The sequence below is a fragment of the Metopolophium dirhodum genome, chromosome 1 (genome assembly GCF_019925205.1).
Source record: "Metopolophium dirhodum isolate CAU chromosome 1, ASM1992520v1, whole genome shotgun sequence".
Lineage (NCBI taxonomy): Eukaryota > Metazoa > Arthropoda > Insecta > Hemiptera > Aphididae > Metopolophium > Metopolophium dirhodum.
In genome coordinates, this window is record NC_083560.1 from 16,289,207 (window position 1) to 16,312,645 (window position 23,439).

The 23,439-nt window shown below is 29.2% G+C and overlaps 1 protein-coding gene across 3 annotated transcripts; it reads right to left on the reverse strand.

Moving 5' to 3' along the window:
- Window positions 1–1,126: 1,126 nt before the first annotated feature.
- On the reverse strand, window positions 1,127–13,011 carry LOC132934754 (PHD finger protein 14-like). Of its 3 annotated transcripts, XM_061001094.1 has the most exons (18): window positions 12,768–13,011; window positions 10,990–11,151; window positions 10,766–10,884; window positions 10,583–10,700; window positions 10,397–10,525; window positions 10,092–10,329; window positions 8,661–8,765; window positions 8,277–8,455; window positions 8,045–8,216; window positions 7,845–7,977; window positions 7,603–7,759; window positions 6,963–7,125; window positions 6,767–6,905; window positions 6,660–6,702; window positions 6,320–6,486; window positions 6,057–6,265; window positions 5,194–5,302; window positions 1,127–1,432 (listed from the first exon to the last, which is right to left on the reverse strand). In XM_061001094.1, coding segments are annotated over exons 1-18 (2,358 nt in total). In that variant the 5' UTR covers window positions 12,769–13,011; the 3' UTR covers window positions 1,127–1,417. The 3 variants fall into 3 exon arrangements, with proteins under 3 accessions (XP_060857077.1, XP_060857078.1, XP_060857076.1); XM_061001095.1 differs by lacking the exon at window positions 1,127–1,432 and having other exon boundaries at window positions 5,173–5,302; window positions 6,660–6,696; XM_061001093.1 differs by lacking the exon at window positions 1,127–1,432 and having other exon boundaries at window positions 5,173–5,302.
- Window positions 13,012–23,439: the final 10,428 nt, after the last annotated feature.

Here is a 23,439-nt window from a genome sequence, read left to right on the forward strand (position 1 = left end):
TTGATATAGTCCTATAATACTGTCCTATTGTTGCGTTTCATTTTTCCACCTAGTCGATAAACACTATTTAATACAACCGTTTGTTTTCCTATTCTCAAATAAGATTTTATTATAATACATATTGTGACTGCTCGAACATATTACTCATGTATCGAAAGTCATGTGGCCGCCTCGAACATTTTCACGGTCGCCAACCACGCATATTAGAATATATTAGTATAATCACATTTTTTAATTTTTTACTGATATAAATGATATAATATTTTAATATTTTAACAAAACATAATATTTAAATAATTATATAACGGCCATAGACTGTCCGGCGTTGCATAGGGACAACGATTTGTATTTATATTTATGTGTATGCCATATTTCTTATGATTATAATAGTTATATCTATATACATATATAAAAATAAGTGTACATTTTGAATAAATTTTATAACTCAAGATCCACCAACCGATTTCGATAAAAATTTCAGGACATATTAAGATTGATATGTAGATGATTTCTGTGAAGTTTATACTGTCCGTTTATTGCAATCCTATTAATTTGCATAATAAGAGATGGGCTGACCAGTTGTGGGGGCCAGCTGACTGGGAAGAGTAGTCACTGGACCAAACTTAAACGTAATAATTTGGTCATGTTGCATCATAAGCTGAAAAAAAATCGTACCGCTATCGTTTTAGCAATACATCACTGCCTATACATATCATTCCAGTCAGATTATATTCCTATATATGTTTGGACATAATTTTTTTGTACAGAAGTTTATATTATTGCAAATAATATGCAAAAATCTAATTGTTAATGTGTTAGGTAAATTGCAAATAATTATTAAAAAAAAAAATTCATTATAAACGTATATTGCACTAAAGCATACATAAATCAATCTTTCATTCACTGTAAGCCAATGAAATAAACTATTATAATTTTACATTTTATAATTAATACATAAGGAAAGTAAAATCTTTTATGTGCTCCCCTAAATCACCATACTAAAAATATTAGATAGGAATATGTACATGGCTTGTATACGTGTAACGACAGTTTAAAAAGGAAATTAATAGTCTCCCACTTCAAAGATTTAAAATAGTTAGTATAAATATCTATATTATTTTTGGAATCAACTAGACATAGTACATCACAATTCATAGTTCACACTTTATTAATTTATTTTATTTGAAAAATCTAAAATTTAATGACATAATACAATGTAGTAGTTACATTAGTAACACAGAGATTATATAAACTTAATTAATTTTAAATAAAAAAAAATACAATATAATATTAATCCTATGGGATAAAAAAAAATATAAAAATAAAATATAAGTAAAAATTATTAAACCATTTTGAGTATAAATAATAATTTAAGTTCATTGATGTGGTAGAATTTTGCTTCCAAATATTTTTGTAATTAGTAGTCACTGTCCTATAAAAATAAAGAATGATCAAACAAATTAGTTAAATTGAAGTTTATATCCTAATTTATATTACTGATATCTTCCAAGTATTCAATACACAATTGTTGTATTAAATTATAGATTATACAAAGTATCATAGCTTAGAATTAATTTTAATATTTTGAATTTTTAGTATTCTAAACCATAGGTTTTTAATCTTTTCTGGGTCATGGACTACTTTCAAGTATATTATAGTACAACCACGGACACCCCCTCCCCTTCCCCCTAAGAAAAAAACAGTACAATTTTTGTTTTTAAATATTTTAATACTAATTACTAAGACTTAGTTAATACATTGTTGGGAACAATCAAGTTTAGGATACATACGAGTTTCAGTTGATATTTGCAGTCACACCTACTGTTTATCCTGTTGTTATTTCGAGTAGATAAATGCAGGTGTTTACTATCAGAAACTTCACACCGAAATATGAATGACCACTCGAATTTACGAAAAAAGTAAAATATATACATTTAATAAAGTTCACAATATCAAAAATTACTATATAAATATTCAGTTTCAAAATTTGTTAATCTTTTGGGTTATTTAAAAAAAAACTCTCAGCCACTCTCTAGACCTCTAATAATAATTACCTCTAGTAATCATCTATATAACCCCTAGGGGTGGTCCATGGACCATAAATTTAAACCCAAGTTATGATTAAAAATAGAATTGTACAACATTTTTTCTATAAAACTAAAATTAAAATTAAAAAAATTAGCAAAATGTGAAATGTACACTTTTAAATTTAATATAATAGTTAATATTGTATACACCCACCACTAATATAGTACTACACACTATATATATAAGAATAACAAACATGCAAATTATTTCTGCTTTATTTATGCCTAATATTTAACTTATATTATTGACTTAAAAAATGTATTCTTATTAATTATGTAAGTAATTAAATCAGTTGCATCTTGTGTTTATGAGTGATAGTATGCATATCCTTACTTATGAAAAATCAATAAATAAAATTATATATTAACTAGCTGATCCTGTGCACTTCGTTGACCGTTAAATGTACCAACTCTATATGACTCAAACTTTGTTCAATTCATTATTTAATATTCGGTGTACGGTGTTCAAAATTTATCTTAACTTTTCTGATGCCTGGAATAAAAATTCTGATTCACAGCCGTATATTATCAGGTAGGCAATCTACCTGCGGTTCGTACGTAAGTGTATGATTTAACTCTAAAGTATCAAAGTTATACTAAGTTTATTTTGATATAAATACGGCGAATTAATGTAATCAATTAATACATAGTCCTAACCTAACCTAAACGTACTAAATTCCGACGAATAAAAACCAAATTTAACTCTTTTTAAATTAGCCTATCTTCTTCACAGAGATCTACATACAAACGTATATATTTTAATATAGGCTATAGCTGATCCTGCACACTTTATGGCCCGTAAAAAATGACAACTCTTAAACAAATTGTGATTGTTCAACTCCTTTTTGGTGTAACTCACTGCAGTAAGTGCAACTCAGCCACCCTGGTAGGCAATGTGTGAAAATTCGATTTGATGCATGCTTGTACCTGATCTGCCCGATTAACCAATAGCAACCAATAATAAATAAATACTATTTCTATTAATCATTTCTCCTATAACCAATAGCAATCATTTATAAACAAATATTTCTATAATAAATCTCAAAATCTCTGTTTGAGCACTTCTATTAATTGAATGTAGCGTGATGTTATATAGCCTATGACCTTCCTCAATGAATGGACTATCCAACAAAAAAATAATTTTTCAATTCGAACCAGTATAGCCCCCTTACAGCCCCTTTAAGCCCATTTCAGCCCTTTTTTAGTAATAAAAAGTAGCCTATGTTTTTTCTCAGTGTCTAAACTATGTACCAAATTTCATTTAAATCGGTTCTGTAGTTTCGGAGCCTATTCAATACAAGCAATCAAATCTTTCCTCTTTATAATATTAGTTTAGATATAGATTATATATTAATAAAAATGTTAATTGTATTATTTTAAAAATTATAAAAATCAGCAAGGCTTAAAATTGATTACTGGCATTTAACAAGTATCTGGTAAAAATCCGATAATTTTAGAACTGACAACTGAAAAGCGTTTTATTTTTTTTTTAAATATTATAATTTTGTTTTAATTATACTTAATTTAACTTTTTTTTTTTAAGTTGAATTTGTAGGAGGTGGGGTAGATTAGGTTATTAAAGATGTAGTTATTGAAAGATATTGAAGACAAATGAACTTGATCGAAATATAAGTGAAAATACAATAATATTGCGTTCAACTAGTAGTACAAAAGTAATGAAATTATGTAGGAACCATGTAGACACTTGCTATTCATAAAACACAATTACAATATAACTTATGACTTAGCTTCAACAAAATGGACAATTGGCACAGTACGTGACACACACTGTTAAAACACTGGTTCACGGAAGACTGAGTACTGATTACTATCATATAATTCAATTACTAAAATAATAAGTAACTTAATAAATTACTTTCAATAATAAAAATAATGTGAAAGGGAAGTCCCAACGACCATGGTCACCGACCGACACACCGATTACTTAATTTAAGGATTGTTTATCTATTGTGTATGTTATCCTCATATACTCTGCCTAACAACAAACCCTACTTATGGCTCAATAATAATTAAAATATTTTTTCTCATAATTTAGTAAAACATTGTTCCGTACTTAATGGAAACTAAAAAAAGTTAGTTAAATAATTTTAGATTTATTGTTTATTTTAGTAATTAATCTTTAAGTTAAGAACATTACCTGTGTCGCTACGTTGGCTATTCCCGATAATTTAATTTTTATGCAGTTTATAAGCCTTTTTAAATTGTAATATTTTACATTTTCTTAACTTACATAAAAATTCAAATATCAGAAAATAACCAACGTAGCGTCATAGGTAGGTTATTTAACTTAAAGTTTAATTATAGGTGAATTCACTCTTAATATTAAAAATATCAAAATAGGGTTGGTTCTGCTTAACATAAATTTGATATGTTGGGCGTGGGCTAGAGAACAAATATGTGCTGACATCCTCTTAAACACTAAACTGTTAAATAAAGAACAAAAATAGTAAATAATCAAAATATTTTATAAATAGCAATTTTACATTATTTACTCTTTTGTTGCAAAGATGGAGCGAGATACTTAAATTGTATTACACTATCATGTCAAATTACTAGACGCCACCGCTGAATAAAATAGATCAACAATAACACTAACTTAAAAATTTTAATTTCTACATTTCGAGAAGTTATACCCAAAGCTTATCTTTTAATAATAACTAACTGAATAACCACCATTTGACTTTATTCAAAATATTATGCATTAAGAAACAATAAAGTATGTTAATACAAATATCTTATACTATCTTTTATATAGGTAATTCTTATGCAATTTTTTTATAATAAATATGCAGATACATGAAGTTCCGAGCCCAAGACCTACTATAATATATAGTTTTTAATAAGAATAAATCAATTGACATAGTATGATCAGAGCAATTATTATCAGATATACTTAGTTTGACATATTTTGTCATCATAATTAGCACAATATCTTTACATACACTGCAACTTTTACTATCACATTTATTTTATGCAAATTGAAACTAAGATCAGTTTGTATTTACCAACTGGTTTATTCTTATTTAAAATAGAATGTATACCTATGTAATGACTAATGCTATGCTTAAAGAAATAATGTATGTACCGTTGGATCACATTCTTGACAGTGCCACGAGTAACCACAGACTTTGGGTGTTTTTTTCACTGGGGGATCAAGACAGCTAAAATGAAAATAGTCACTGCAATCCTCACATCTGTAAAAATTTAATATTATATAAATTTAAGATTTGATTATTTATAATTTAACTTTTTTTATTCAGATTTTATAATAAGATAAATTTGTCTCAACAAAAACACACTAATCATTTTAAAGATTATTTTATCATAAATTAATATTATGTTTTCCCTTTGAAAGAAAAATGATATCAACAAACAACTAAATAAAGAAAACATAAAATAAAAGTTTCTGTATAACGCAATTACAATAAAATTACCCTATCATATACTAATATTAGTTTTCAGACATTTTAGCTTGGCAGAATGATTGTGATTCGTTATATTGTGTAGAAACTAAAAGACGAATACAATTGGTAGTCTTTTTAAAAATATGAACAGTTAAGAGGATGTGTAATTTCCGTCTTACACACGTACGACATATCAAATTTTCATTTGCCATTTCAATAGTGGGCTTTTTAGTTTTAATAATTTATAAGAGTGAATTTCCTATTGTCAAACTTTTAGGTAAGAACATTATCAGTGTTCTCTGGTTGGTTTTTTACGATATTTTAGTTTTTAAAGGAGTTATGAGTTTGTAAAATATTAATATTTTAAAATGCTCATAATTCATTTAAACGGAGACATCACAGCGAATACCACATCCTCTTAATACAACAATATACTTTACTTGTATGTTTTTCAACATAACAACTAAATTGAAAATTATAAATAATATAATTATTTCTTTTCATCATATTATAGCCACAAATTAACTACAACAATTAAACTTACTGAACCATTACGTCTGTTGTCCCAGTTTTTTTACAAGTATAGCACAAAGGAGTTAATTTAATATCTGTCAATGTCTTTTTGATTCTGATTGGTGCAACACTCTTTTCTGGTTTAGTTGGAGATGTTTGATGTGTATTATCTACTTGTGGCCCAATGACTAATTGTGACGATGTTGTCTTTACCCCACTAGCACTTGGTATGGATTTAATCTAAATACAACATTTTTAAATTATTCTGGAATTCTTTAAGTTATCAAAACTTACAAAAAGCTTAATTGCATGTTGTGGTGGTTCATTAGCTAAATGATTATTAGTTGGCACCAATTCTGAATAATCTCTAGGACGTTTAAGTTTGCGTTTGTGAAACTTAACTCGTTTTGTTTTTATTTCTGAAGAACATTTGTCCTTCTGCTGTACATGTTTTTTTTTCTCTGAAAAATGTTTAAGGGAAACAATAACATTTACATGATTATAAATTTAACGTGTTAAGCAATTATTAAAGCGTTGCAATAAGTTTATATTAAAATGTTTCACATCAATTTTGTAACACATTTGGATAAACCATCATAATTTATCTTAACTCTTAAATATTTTGAGCACTTACTTGATGCATCATTCTGTTTTGGTGAACAATTGAACTCCTGTAACTATTATGTTTTTTTTTAATTTAATTTAGACAAGTTTTTTTTTCATTAAAAACTTAATACTTACATCATTAGCAATATATGAAGATCTATGGCTACCTGATATAGATTGCCCTTTTCCGCTATACCTTGATCTTCTAGGAGCATTTAGATCTTCTTTTTGTTGTTTAGAATTGGGATTGGGATTTTCACACTCACTGCATTGCCTGTAAAATAATATCTTTTAATAAATTTTTCCTGAAATATTTAATAGTTTATTTTACCATCCATATAATTTTGTTTTCATGGGCATTCTACTCAGTGGTGGAGTTAAACAACACAAATGATAGTATAAGCAGCATGTATCACATTTTGCCAGCAAATGTTGGTCATTTGTTTGACTACAAATACCACATTTATTATACAAACCCAATGCAGCCACACTATCTGAAAAACCGAATATTTAAGTTTAATTATATACCATAATTTAACACATATTACGACATAATGGACTTTAAACATCATAATAAATTTAATACCTGTAATATTTAAATTATTATTATTATTATTATAATTATTATTATTATTATTATTATTATTATTATAATTATTAGAATCCAATACCTGCTTTAAAACAGCAAGAGTAGGAGTTGAACTGTTAGTGTTAGTAAATACAAATGATAAAAATTTCAATTAACCTTTATAATAATATGTGTAATAATACTTTAATGTTATATTTAATGTATGCCTGTTATATTGTTCTAATATCTTTTCAAAACTATAACTCGGGTTGTAATGTAAAATAAAATGTAAAATAAAATAAAAAATTTAATTACATTTATAAAAATAAAATATAACAAATATCCAGAATTTGCTTACAAATAATTGGTTAGTATGTTTTAAAGTAATATAAATAAAACTCACTAAAAGAATTATGATCGTTTTGAACTTCTCTAGTAAGTATATCTACATCTAAGATATTAGCATTGGGATTGCATGAATGAATTACATTATGGTATACTTTAATAATATTCTCAAGTTCCAAATGTTTTTTTTTTAGAATTTCATTATTTTTGGAATCCTACAAAATAACATGTGAATTAAAATATAGGAAATATATATTGTATTACTTGAAGTAGGTATGTTATTAAATAGTATTGTATTACTTGATTGTATTTTTCTTGCACAATTTTTTGTTTATCACGGAGTATGTTGTTTTGTTCAGTAAAATGTTTTAGCTGCTTTTTCAAATCTGCCAACCTTAAATTTCTATCCGTAAAATAACTTACAAATTCCAAACTAAAAATTATAAGAAGAAATATTTATATCAACAAAGAAAAAATATAAATCAGTAATAATATCAAACCTAAACGCGGGCGGTATATTCCATTTTTTTGATACATTACGCAGTTCCTTTATTTGTCCTTCAATAGTCTCTTGAGCCGTCATATTTATACCCATTAAGTCTGCTTTTAACCAAAGTGCTCGACATGATGAAGCTGATGTTGCAATGGACCGAGGAACTTTTGATTTTAATGCTAAGAAAAAAATAAAATTCAACATAACTTGATTAAAATTAATAATATTAAGTTACTTACTTGATTCTGGTATTAGTGGTTTGCTGATTTTTTTCATCTGTTCATACTTAGATTGTAATTTTTTAAGCCATCGTTGATTACGTTGCCAAGACAATGGTTTTTCTGAAGACTGTTGTTCACGCTTTAATTTCATTTGCTTTGTTCTTAATTGAAGGATTTCCCAATTTCTTTTTCTTTTCCTAGAAAATAAAAAATATAATATAAATTCAAAAAAAGAACATATTAAATAAAACAATATATTTTATTCATATTAAGATTAATTAATAATTACAAAAAGACTTAAGAAATTTTTAAAAATTATTAATTTTTTTATTTTATAATTAGGAAACATAATTTTAAAATAGAACTAAAATACTAAAAATTTTAAAAGATAATTACACTAACTTTACTATTATTTTGTCTACATGCAACTTGCAATGAGCATAAAATGGATCTGTTTGGTCAGTTTCCGGATCTGTTGAATCTGATAATCCACCTTCTCGCTGAGCACTAATTAATATTATGAAATACTTATAAATACTATATTTCACATAAATAGATTATTTTATAGAAGTATTCCAAGTGGCCCGGGATCATTTTATAAAATTAGAAATTTTTATAGGTATAAATAAAAATTATAATTATAATTTTAAAAAAAAATGTTGTTATGATAAGCTTTATAAGAATTACAAAATATCTTAACATTTTTAATTTTAATGATAAAAAAGCAGGTAAGTGGATGTACCTCTGCTGTACAGAAGTTAAGAGTGGGTCAATGTATAATGGATTGTATTAACCTTGAATACAATGTTATAATATCATTGTATAAGAAAAAAGATTCTGAACGAAGACGGTGTGTCAGTCTGGATTTTTTATATTGTCATTATTAATTATAGCCTGTTAGTTGAATTAATATTATATTATTATTTTTTATTCGTTCCTCTGGCAATAAAAAAAAACATTAGAAAATCTCATTTTTAGACGGTTTTCGTAATTGAGAAAATCAAAAAATTATCTTCTTGATCTAATTTGCTAAAAAATAAGGTACTAAAAGTTGAGATCGAAGCACTCATTCAGGTAGAAATGTTGTATACAGGATATATAAAAAAAAAAAGAAAAAAACACCATTGTAAAACCACTAGCTTCATCGCTCAGAATCTAAAATATATTAGATATTAGAATATTTAATAGAAATAAATTAGTGTGAAATTTTGGCTTGTTTTTCTTTAACCAGTGTTTCAATATTTGGAGTAAAATGTGTAACGCCAATTCTTAATAAGGAGTGTAAGTGTTCCAACAGTCAAACGACATTTTTCTGAGCATTTTGCGAAATCCATGCGGGAAAACGTTTGTTCACAAATATAAGTAGAACCAAATAATATAAATGATAACGTAAATTGATAATTCTTTTATTTTTGGTAAATCATCAGGAAGGGGCTAACAAAAATGTATTCAATTTGTATTTTAATCTGTGATTTCTTTATATAAATCATTCAAATAATTAGTTGTTTATAAATAAATAAGTTCAACTTGATATGATATAATATATCTATTGTATATTTTATATTTTATCATAATGAACCCGTATAATACACATATAAATTTTGAATGCAGCACTCAAGTTGAAAAAGGGCACACCTGGTCAAGATTGTAAAATAATTTATTTTTTTTTATTTCGGAATCTAATAAATAATAACTACGACAATATACCACATAGTAACAGTTTGTTAAATGTGTTATAGTGTTTGTGGTGTATGTTTGTTTGAATGTGTAAAGCTATAGTGAAAATATGATGAATTAAAGAGTCTGATTTGCGTTTATATGTATTGATCATACCATGTAACATGAAAACTAGTTCGGCACATCCCAGCATCACATGAAATAGTCACTCCAGTGCTACTAAATCTGAAATCCTTACACAATGTACAACTTTTATTTCCCCATCGAGGTGTAGTATTTTTAAACAACTCAAGTTTACTGAGACTTGTAACTTCACCAAAACATATACCAGGTATATAGAGAGCACATACTAAATGAACCCATTTACCACAATCTGTCTCCTTAAATATCCCACCTATAAAAACAATGTATTCATTTAAAAGTTGTAGACACATAGTTTATACAATATTTATTTTACAAACCGAAATTAGGACATAATTCACAAGTAGGATTTTCAATTCCTGCTTTACAAGCTTCACAAAACCATGGTTCCGTAGAACATGATGAAATAGATGAATTTACACTTCCAGAATCATGAACACCATAACAACCTAAAAGTTTAATATGTTATGTTATTTACTATAGTTATATTATTATTAGATATTTACTTTCATGAACTGATATAGCACATTCATCACAATCTATTAATTCATTCGCATCATCGCTGGCATCACCTAAGCAAATACTGCAAATACGAATGCTATCTACTATTTCACTTAAATTCACCTGAAAAATTATAAGTTAATTTTAAATAGTAAATTGATAATGTAAAACTCAGTTACAAGTATTACCTTAATAGAATTATCTTCAATGGGTATGAAGACATCTGTACAATCAGTAGTCATATTACCATTATTACATCTAATATTGTTTTCATCATCTTTTTTAGTTTCTTCTTGATTACCACAATCTTTTGAAGTATATGTGTATATTTAAATGTTTAAAAATGTACATGCAATTTAAAAAACAGTATATTACATTGTAAAATCAATTTTTTTTCAAGCAGACAACATACCATCTGCAATAATGAAACTTGAATCTCCCGAATCTGATTCACTATTAACATAGTGATCTTCAATATGGAAATCACTATCGGATGAACTTTCACTAAAAAAATCTATCAATAATTCCGGATTATCGGGAGGTTTGATTCTTCTTTTATTGGGTCCACGATCCACTATAACAAATATAAATTAATTTAAAATTTTAAATGTTTAATGTACTACCTCAACTTACAGTTTCTAAGATCTATTAGTTATATACTAAATTACACACAGAATTAAAAAATCAAGATTATATAATATTATTATAATATTTATAAGACAGGTGCATTTGATTTTTTGAGAGCTATAAAAAGTATTCATAGGCAATATAAACTTAACCAAATCAATCCTAGTACATAATATTATATAACCATCCATATTTAATATATATAATTTTTTTTTAATTTATCAGTATATTGAATAATGTAATTAAAACATAATATAAAAGTTAATAGTAAACAGTTATCAACCTGGCATATTAGTATGCAACTTTAATTAAAGACAAGTGTACGACAAACCCTATCCAATCCATGTGATTTTAGAATTTTAAAAATATTATAGTACAAGATACGATGATGAGTGATGATATACCTGGGCCAGAGAGAGAAAACAAATAGTGCACTGCCATACTCTTGAATTCTTTCAAACGCTAATATTATGCAATGTTTGTGAGACTGAGACAACACATGTTTAATCATGTAGAATCCTCGTTAGGCTTTATTTACACTACTTAAGTAATTGCAGTTTATTCCAGAGTGTATGTTATCTAGAGTGAGACACGTCTATTTACTAAAATATAATAATAATTAAGAAAAACTAGAACTGTGGCCAAAGACAGATATAACAGAAATTAAATATAACATATTTACAGAATAACAAATAATGTAGCTAAAGAAAAGCCAAAGAAAAAGTCGAGGAAAAAGTAATGACATCAAAACCAAAAATGAATACAACTAATAATTTTATTGTAAAACAAGAAATCCATGAAAGATGCAAATAATAACGACCATACAAATAGGAATACTAAGTAGGTATGCGATGAATAACAAACGCAGGGTTTTAGAGCTGTTAGGTTTTTACTTAAGATTAACCACAGGACCGCGGAGGAGGGAATCATCCTTTTATTTTTTGCTTAACAGTTTTTACATAATATTAGTAAAAACAAATTATAGAGTTAGTCTTGAATTAAGTGTACGTTTAGAGAAGGTATTCAACTCGGTCACATACAAAGCCTCTACAGACTGTAATGATGATTACGGGAGACGTTTAGCAATGTTTTCTTAATAAGACAAAACATAAAAAAACTAAAATCAAGTATAATGATTCCGCGGCGTCATAGGTATATAATTCGTTTTACACCTAATAATAACGACTTAATAACTAATAATGTGCTCTGTGTGTGGAGGTAAATAATATTTCTTTTTACTGGATTAAGGGCCGCTCTCGGCAACTACTTTAAACTTCGATTCCGGTTAATCGACTGATAACAGATATTAATTAACCGGGAAAATTCGGCCGATTAAACCCCGGTTAACTTTAACCGAAGTCTAAAGCAGATGGTGAAACTGGCCCTAAAACCCGTAGCCGGTGCAGCATGTGCAGCGACATGTTATCGAAAAATCGATAAACTTACTTTTCGGTCTTTGCATTCGCACGGTTCGCGTCAAGCCGGCATTGAGACACGGCCGTATGACGAACAACAATGCGATTGGACGCAACGAATTCGTAAACAAAGCAATACGATACTTACTGGTGAAAACGGAGTGCACGTGCGAAGTCGCCAAACAGTGAAACAGCCGTCCGTCGTCTGCGAACGGCAGAGCGTCGCCGAAACACAAAATGGCAACGGCCGGCTTCTATCACCGGCGGCTGCTATCGCGGGCGCGGGCCTTGCGCGTCGCCGGCTGTTCTTCCCGTGATAAGCCGATGGAAGAAAACATGACGTTCGTCGTAACGAATCAGCGGCCGGTAGCCGGCAGGCTGGCCTCGGTCGCGTCTATACCGCGTTCGCGGTATCGACGATGCTGTAGACGCACGAACCATAGACTAATGGACAACGCTTAGAGAGAGAGAGAGAGAGAGTTCGAGTGAGAGGTCTGGGGTACGATGTGTGGAGTAAGGGGGAAAAGTGAACGTGGGGGAAATATAGTATTAGTTTCATACGTCAATGATTACCCTAACCCCCTTTACGTTCTTTCTCACTTTTCTCTCTTCTCTCTTTCTCTTATATTATGATTGCCGCGCATTGATCGCGGGGCGGAGTGCAATGCGCCGTCCATTAGTTTATACGTCTATGGGACGTTCGACGAAACAGCTGCTGATAGCCGGTGTGTCGGCAACTTTTTGATACGCATCGTGTTCACCGACCACTCCGCGCCCTATCTATTTCGTCATGGGTTCAATGACCCGATAGCTGCTGCTGCGGCTGCCGACCGAGCGTCGCTTCTATCGGCGAAACAATTAATATAAATTAATTAAATACCTGGTCTCCCCCCCCCCCCTCCCCCGTACGTTGAGTCGAGAAACTGTTATCAGATTGTACGACGTATTTTGCCGGCGTTTCGTTTTCCAAAAAAAATGTTACGCTTTTTACGCCGTTTTTCGACCTTTTCTCGTCCCCGTCATCCGTCCCTCAATTCGCGTTTGTTTTCGAATCCGCCCACTTGCGGTTTGTACGCCTTCTCGTAATCGCAATCGCCGTCGGCCGTCATCATTGATTTTTTCGTTTCGCCGTTTGTGCTTTATTCGCAAGGTTTGAGTTTATTTCTTTTGAAGCCCGCGGATACGCGGTTTGTACGCAAATTCGGTTCGTAACTACGAAATGTTCACGAACGGTCTTCATACCGACTTCCGACACACAACATGGGTTCAATCAGTGGCGTTAATGCTTTTAAAAAATAACCACGATGTCTATGTATCGTTAATATTTTAGGCTTTTAGCCATAATAAAAACTCACGTATTACATTTTTAAGCTTTTTAACCGGATAAATAATTTTTTATTTACATTTATAGAAAAAAAAAGTTTTAACTGATCCAAGTGAGGATGGTATAACCAAGCTGGTTACCAAACAATTTTAATAAATTTTCATTTTTTTTTCTCCATTTATTTTAAAAAGAACCGAGCATTTTCAATTTTGACCTCCTAAAAGTACCGACTAGTTCCAATTTGCTTCCAAAAACATACATCGGGCATCGAAGTTTATGATTAGAACATTTTTTCTACCAGAAATAAGTTGAGAAGTTACAAACATTTTAAAATACCTCAAATAAACGTCTAAAATTATTAGACTGGACGAAATAAAAATAAAATTGTAACTAATTTTCAAGCCCCCCTCCCCACCCCCATTGAAAAACCTGCGTACGGCACTAGATTCAATACTGATAATATACTGTTTTTTTTTTGTTTTGTTTTTGATTCAATAATTAATATTGCTTTATATTATTGTACACGTAATGTTTTGTCCTTAATTACGTATATTGCTTAACGTAAACACAATTTTGTGGTTTGATTTAAATGAATTTATTCAGACATACCTACATTATAATGATGTAATAATAATAATGGTCAGATCATTGAATAAATTACATTGAAATGTTAAACAATGAGTAGGTAGATACATCGAATCATATACGATTACCAGTGTTTGGGAAGAACGTCGTTCGTGAAAGCTCGTTCACGCGTTCACGTTTATATTTAGTGAACGATACTTGTTTTTTTATCAAATAGAACGCGAACGACGTTTATACATTTAATGAATTTGAACGATTTTCAAGACATTCAAATGTGTTTATTGAAGTGAAAACATCTTTAGCGGCGTTGTGCAATTAATCAGTTTTTTTGTGATGGGTAAAAAATGTTAAACTTGCGTCAGACGAATGCGTGCATTTAGACCATTATGCGAAAGAAAAATAAACATATATTTCTAGAAGTCCGATTTAAATTTTGAAAACTAATTTGAATTCAATAACTTCTCTTCTATGTCTTGTAGGAAAAACTTTTTCATTTTTTTTAACTCGTTAAACCTTTATAGTACAAGTTCATTTTGAGAAATTAAGTAAATTAATTTGCAGCTGTACTACAAAAACTTTACAAAATATCGAAAATCTATTTCCTACGAAACACAGAAAAGAAGTTATTGAATTCAAATTAGTTTTCAAAATTGAAATCGGACTTCTAGAAGTATGTGAATTTTTCTTTCGCTTTTGGCATTATTCGCTCTCATGTAAGTAGAAATAAATAAATAAAAAAACGACGGGTTTAATTTTATTTTCATAAGTTGCACTTGTTGGTATTTATTAACATAGTAGATGTTTTATCTAGTAGTGACTTGTTATTGTTAGTGTCTAGTGTTCGTGTTGTTCAATTACTTTCAATTTTTCCAGCTAAAATGAATGATTGGCGTTGGAGTGGAGATTTCAACATAAACTTTGCAGACGATAAAAATCAACTATTAATTGAATTTTTAAATAATGAATTTGGTTTAACGATGTCAAATGATCGCAATCTTAGCACAACGAAATACAAAAGTACTATTGATGCGGTCTTTATAACTTTTAATAACTTTTTAATAACTTAACAACTTTTAAATAGGTTCGAATCAAAATTGTTCGTTTCTGACTTCAACTACCATAAACCTATCGTATCAGTTTTGGAGATGTAAAATAATTAATTATAGCGCAATAAATGAATATTATATTTTAAAGGTTTACCACATAAATGATAGTACTTTTATAATGATAATTAAAGCAATTTGTGCAAAATTATTACCATTCCAAAATATCAAAAATGCACGACGTTAATATTCAAGTTTTTACTTTTGCCGGCACTCCCGGAGTGCAACCCGTCGTCTTTTTTATTTAACAAATATTAATTGATAATACTATTATGATATATATATGTATATAAATGTATATAAATGTATACTATATTACGAATTATAAAAATAAAATACATGAAATTCCAGTGGCACGACTGGACATAAAACAACAATAATATTATGATACATCCACAATTTTGTATTCGTGTTTAAACGATACATAAACAAAATAAAATAAAATAAATTAAATGAATGACGCTAGCCTACCATACGAATCCCTTTATCTCCGATCTATCATCTGTTTCTATCCCAGGTAACCCAATTAAATTACTTAAAAGACAGCGGTGTCGTGACCTGCTAGCCTAACTATAAAGTCCTACTCACGTCATAGTACCTCCGCTGGGAGGCCTCTACAGTCTGTCTAATCTGCCTTTTTATTTTTATTTATTTTAACCTATAAACCATCAACTGTTCTTATTGTTCTCTCTTTTTTTAACTGATTGAATAAAAAAACATTAAAACCAAAAAAAAAAAAAATGAACGACGAAATTAACGGATTCATATTTTTCAAAGAACGTAAACATGAACATGTTCATATGAAAATAATATGAATTTCTGTGCAGTATGGCGATACGCGGCCGCCCATCTCCCGAATTTTTTGCATTTTTTTTCGATTTTTTTCACGTTATTTTTCATATAAATAATATATTATACACTCAAGGCCGTATTCAGAGCAGGACAAGAGGGCATGGTCCAGGAGCGCAATTCTAAGATGGGCCCAAATTTCAATACTTTACTTAAGTAATATTTGAAATTTTTTTTTTTTCATTAAAAATATATATTTACCATCTATACGACAAGGTATAATAAGTAAGTGTGGTGACATAAAATAACATTTGACATAAATAACATTAATTGTATAGTAGGAAGGATCCCAGCTGCAGTGCCACCTGACAAGAAATTAAATTTGATAATGTATATTTATTTTAATGACTTACTATATAAGAGCCTCGCTCTATTTTTATTATATAAAAATTATTTATATGTTGATCTTATTGGAGTACAATATTTGAACTATTTTTCATTATACATGGAATATCTACGAGTTATATATTATATCTATATATTATTATATTTAATATTTATACGTATAATTTAATATTGATATGTGAATAACATTCTCGTAAAATAGATTAGGCATGTGTTTAGTGTTTATAGCATAATTACTAGCGTACCTACTTATCCAAAATGTACTTAGATATTTTTATAAACGTATATAATTGTTGAAAAATTAAAAATAAATATTTAACAATATATTATTTTAGTATATTTGAAATAGTTAGGTATATAATTATATTAATAACCTTATATTAATATATTAAACTATTGTATACAATTTAACATAAATATGTATAATGTCTGGGGGAGTGTCCAGCACCCCCTCATAAATCCACCACTGACTTTTATTAACTCAATTAAATTAATTATGAAATGTTGAATTTATATTTTATGTTAGATTATTTAATGATCAAGAGGATGTCAGCGCACTATTTGTTTTCTCCCTCTTGCCCACGTGCAGCATAGACAAAACGCATAAACGCAGAGTCATTTTTCTATGTTTTTAAATAATCACCCAAGTAAAATCACCCATTACAAAAAAAGATAAAGAATAATATTTTTGAGGGAATGACATATCAATTTTATATTTTATAGTTATTTGACCTTGTATTGTTGTATTAAGTGTTAATACAAGTAGAAGTTGAAAGGATGTAGTAAGAAGAAATGTTAGTATGTAAAAACTAGGTTAAGAAAACAATTATATGTAACAGGTAGAATACCACAACAATCTAAATAATATAAACATTAAACATATTACATGTAACTAGGTAAAGACAACAGTAATGTAATATAATAACAATTAAGTATAATTTAATCATGGACAATGGATATTATTCGATAGTTATTCGATTTTAAGTTTAAGATATAAGGAACATGTCAGAACAGAAAAGGGGTCAGTGAGTGGTGATCGTGTGACTCGATTACCACTGGACGTCAAAGTTTAATAAAAGTGCTTTTTAGAATTATAAGGTACGTTTATTTGTGTACGTCTGTGATCGGCGTATACGACAAAGTATACGAATTTCAAAATAAACATTTATACATGTTATACATTTCCTCAAAAATATTATTATTTTCTATATTTTTTGTAATGGGTGATTTTACTCTAAGATTACTTTAAAACATATAAAAAATTATATCATATAAACATCATCTTAAATAAAAACATTACATTTTAGTGTACAGTAATTTGGGCGCACACGAATTGCATACCAAAACAGGTAAACGAACCTTTTTGAACGAATTGCATCCGGGACGCAATTCATGTTACCTTTTTTATCTATAGTTGAGTGGTTCCTAAAGTGGTATTGAAATAATAAAGATGTCAAGTTATATAAAAAATTAAAACCGTGAAAACATAATATCATAAATAGTATAAATCATAAGTCATTAAAATATAATATTATTAAATAAAATAATTTTTTCTGTATTACTATTTATTGGCTAATATGTTAACATAATCTTTAATCATGATTTCATTATTATTTAATTGGTTTATTTTTTTTATTTTTTTTATTTGAGATAAAGGATTCAACAACAAAATGGTTTATTTTATTTCTATAAATAATATTCTTTCCCTTATTGGTTTTCCTAGACTACTTCTTATCAATATTGTACCTAGTATCAGTTTGCATATTTTTTAAAACTTCTAAAAATGTGTATATGTTTGGATGAGGAGAATTAAAAAGTTTGTTAAATTTCAAAAGAAAATATTCGTAAGCGTTGATGGTTCTTTATGAACTTGAACTTTTTCTTGCACATAACTACGGGGAAAATATTGAATTTTCATGTATGTATGTATCTACTAAATAATTAGCAAACTCTGTAGTTTTGTGTTCGTCATGTCAAGTTTAAATGAAAATGTAACACGAAATGCGTCCGGAACGCAATTCGTTCAAATGGTTCGTTTACCTGGCTTGGTACGCAATTTGTGTGCACCACAGTAATTTTGCTTATCATAAGAAAGGGAGGAGGGTTCTCATGTTGTACCTTAAGTTTTAGCACTCGCATACATTTAACTCTAGTTTCGACCATGGTCCGGGGGCATCGGCGTAACTAGCGGCCAGAGGGGGGCTAGGGGGGAAGGCTTAGCCCTCCCATATTAGTATTTAGCCCCCCTAAAAGGTTTTACTTTTCAGCCCCTCCTTATAGGCTCATAGTTAAAACCCAAATCATTACGAAGAAAAAAAAATGTTTAAAATAATTAACAGGTAATGATTATTATATTATAATAATATAAAATATAATATAATATACGTGGATGTACCAAGTACGAATTTATCGTAATATTGGTCATAGTTTTTGCGGAAGAAATGTGCGTGTTGTGTATAGCTTATCTATTTATTGCATATTAGCTTCAAGCTTATATAACGCTCCTATGGGCTATGGCCCATCATAATATTATATAATTATTTTATTATATTTAAATAGGTACCCTTATTGGCGTACCTACCTATTCTTATAATATAGTTATATGAGTTGCATCGTACTGTGTGATCAAAAGTAAAAATTCTCAGTAGTTTTCAAAAGCACCGGGAAAAACTAAAATAAATTAAGGAAAAACTGTAATTTTTACGCAAAATCGATAATGGCTGTAGAATGAAGTACATGCAATTTTCACTGATTTTATACCTTAGCATAGTATAGTATTTATAGTATTAACATTTTTCTTACACAAAAAAATTGTTCTTTTTAAATCTAAGATTTGAAAATTTGATTCAAAATTGCTCATAAGTTTGTCTTCCTTTATCAAAAAAAATGTCTACAAGAAAGTCAAATTAAATTTATGTGAGTGTTTGAAGTATAGATACTTGATTTTAGCAAAGTTTTTGTGACTATTAAATTTCAGTGACGCTGATTAAGGGGGTGGGGGGGGGGGGGCTTTGCCCCGCACGGTGTATTTTACATTTTGGTTTTCTTGGACTCTAGCCCCTGTAACTATTCAATCCTAGTTACGCCCATGCGGCCGGGGGTGTCCCCCGGCTAGACAGGAGCCATAAAATAATAAAGGAGCATAATAAAATGTACAAATATCTTATACCTGTAGCAATGAATAATATAATTTAATAATATAATATTATTATTATATACAAACTAATACGAAATAATATTATGGTGTATGTTCCTTGTATTATTAATTTCGGTTATATATAAGTAAATTAATTTATTGAGAAAATATTATAAATAATAACATAAATAACTATATATAACTGTATATTATAAGAATAATGTATTTAGATATAATAACTATAACTAAAAACTATAAACTATAAATAATCGTCGCCATCGACTATTTCCTGGGATTTGGGAAATACTTCCATTACTTTGCTAAAAATAAACGAAAAAAAAATCCGAATACACCGTTGACAAATAACCATATCACTGAATAACCACGAATAAAAACAGAAGCATTGCTTTGATAACCTAGTAAATATGCCTATATAAATTGTTGACTACGGAGACGGCCGTGTAAAAATTGGCACTTAAAATGGTATTCAACATTTTTATATTGGTAGAAAAACACACAAAAATGTTTGAATGTTATAAGTATACAATAATAATAATAATAATAATCAGTCTTGGAGAATATAGTTTATAATTGATATAAATATTAAAATAACCATTATTAATATTTGTATTAAAAAAAATTTCAATGTTCCACGTTTTGTGAAATATTTCATGCTTCAAATACCATAGCATTAATAAAATATTAAAAACGATAAAAAAATATTAAGTACGAAAATATTAACGTCTCTGAACACTATACGGTTAGGTTTTGTGACCGGTCAAGCCGCCTACCGTACAGGCGATTTTTACACACCAACAAATTTTACCGTAAAAATTTTTTTTTTTATTGGCCATACAACGTTAAAAGTACATTTTATTTTTCTTATGATTGAGTTCCAATCGCATTGTCTGAAAAAACATCCGGCAATATGATATGAGGACGCTCTGCACCGCAGACCCAGTGAACGATGGATGACCATTTACCGTTGCCTGAAAGCTTATCGTTACAAGAGTCATTGACGCAAGTCTTGCACCTCTCGTCGATCAATTTATATACTGATTTGTCATCAGCTAGTATTGCCTTAGCACATTTATCACCACTCGTTCAGCCGCGCGTAACGTGCCGACAGTCTCATTTTTTGCGTCCATCGATTAGAGTTACAGAAAAAAAATCAATTATGCCCGAGTAATTTTATTTTAATATTCACTTACTTATTATATTGACTTCGTAACATTTTAAATTTTGATTGAGTTGTACAATTCGCTACATCCCAACGCTCTTGCATAGGAAGTGTTACGAATGCAAGGAATCTAATGTAGCTAATTGTGGAAAAATTCAGAAGGGTATATGCGCAAACAGCGTTTGGGATTTGAGGGGGGGGGGGGGTTAAAGCCTTACTTTGATAATATTGATATTAATATTAATATAATATTAATATTGTTTAAAACAAAGATTAAAACTATAAACTTAAGACAAAATGTAGGGAATGTTTGGAGAAGCTATTGACATTTTTGGGGGGCTTAGCCCCTAGAGCTCCTCCCTATATGCACCTATGAGGGTTGGCTACTTTAGATTCTATGCATTCGTAACACTTCTTATGCAGAAGGATTGGGATGTTGCGAATTGTACAACTCAATCTAAATGTATTACAAGGTCCACATACTAAATAAGTTAATATTAAAATAAAATAACGCGGCCATAATTGATTTTTTTCTGTACACACTCTAATTGACAGACGCAAAAATGAAATCACTTCCTATTTTCCGTGGTTAAAGACACCGTGGTTTGGCCGGTGACGCCCGCAGACGATCCGGTTCCGGCTCCGCCCGAGGGGGATGTTTCAGGAGGATTATTAGCTATAATACCTAAATACATACATATTACATAATATATTATAATGAATCCGTCATATCATACAAACCATAAAAAAACAATACTACAATGCACACTAATTATCGATGCAGGTAGAATATATTATATTTGGGTATAATATTAATAAGCACGTTTACGTATATTTATACCAACCCATTTAAGTAGGTATACGATAAAATAGTTAGAAAGTGTTATACTCACTCTGAATGAAAAATCCGCACAAACCCATCGTGGCGATCATTATTACTATGGCGAAGTGTCATCATGTTTGCGTTTAGACGGCAAGAGAAAAAAATAACTCAAGTTGTAAACAATTGAAAATAATTTCAACCGGTAGGTAATTATTATTAACACTAGAAAAAATTGAACATTTTCTTTAGTTAACTGTTTTCTCGGGTGACATTTACTCGGGTAAGTTTCGAAGTAGACTGATGAATCATGACTAAATAAACAGGCATGATCACTAGATTATTTCACGCATTCATTCTTCCCCAGACTTGGATGAAAAACTATATATCATGGAGAAAACAGTTATTCCCACTATAATTTAATTATATTATATTAGTTATTATTATTATAATATTACTTATTAGTTATTAGTAATACATTTAATCTAGTAGTAATAATATAATAAATAATCAAAATGATGAGTTCCCATGTCATTATTGTTTTTGTATTGTTCAATATTGTGTAAATATAAACATTGTATAAATAAATATATGCATAATAACATTATATATTACAACGTTTGTTTTTCTTTAGTTATTTATACTTTTCCTTCTCCATACAGCCATCATCATCATTGTAAGAAACAATTTATTTAATATTGGTTTACTGGTTTATTAGTTTTGCCTGCAAAAAAGTGTATTGTTTTCTCCTGGCCTTTTAAGCAAATTGTTGTTATAAATTCATTTTATTTTTATAAATAAAAATGCCCAACTGCATGGTACCTAGCTGTGCAAATAGCTCTGCCATAGGGTTTGGTAAGGCTGTAAGTTATTACAGAGTTCCAAAGTCACCCACTTATCGTGCAAAGTGGTTTAACGCATGTGGTGTAGTTGACAATACAGTGAAAGATGGTAAGTCATCATGTAGTATACTGTTAGGTATTTTTATTTAATGAAGGGACAATTAAACATTGCAATAATTTGTGCAATAGCACGAATTTGTTCAAAACATTTCTCGCCAAATGCAATGAAGGAGAAACCGTTGATCCAAATTAAGGCAGGATATTCTCCTTGCAAAAGTAAAAAGCTTAAAGCTGATGCAGTCCCTACAAAATATCTAACTCCACGGAAAGTAAGTATTTAATTTTATTTTACTAAAAAATATTGTGTGAACTAAATAAGTTTTATTTCAATACAACATAACAAAAATAGTGGATACTTTATACATAGCATGGTAGGTATGATATAGGTACATAGTTTTAATTATAAATACAGTCTCTACACTTTAATATATATTTTACAGATAAAAAGCTCTAGTGTTAAATTAAATTCTATCCAACAAACTGCTGAAGTCTCAACATTCTCAAATCCAGAAATTTTACCGAACGCGGATTCTTTCAATGAATGTCCCTTGGTAATACATAAAACATTGTTAAAAA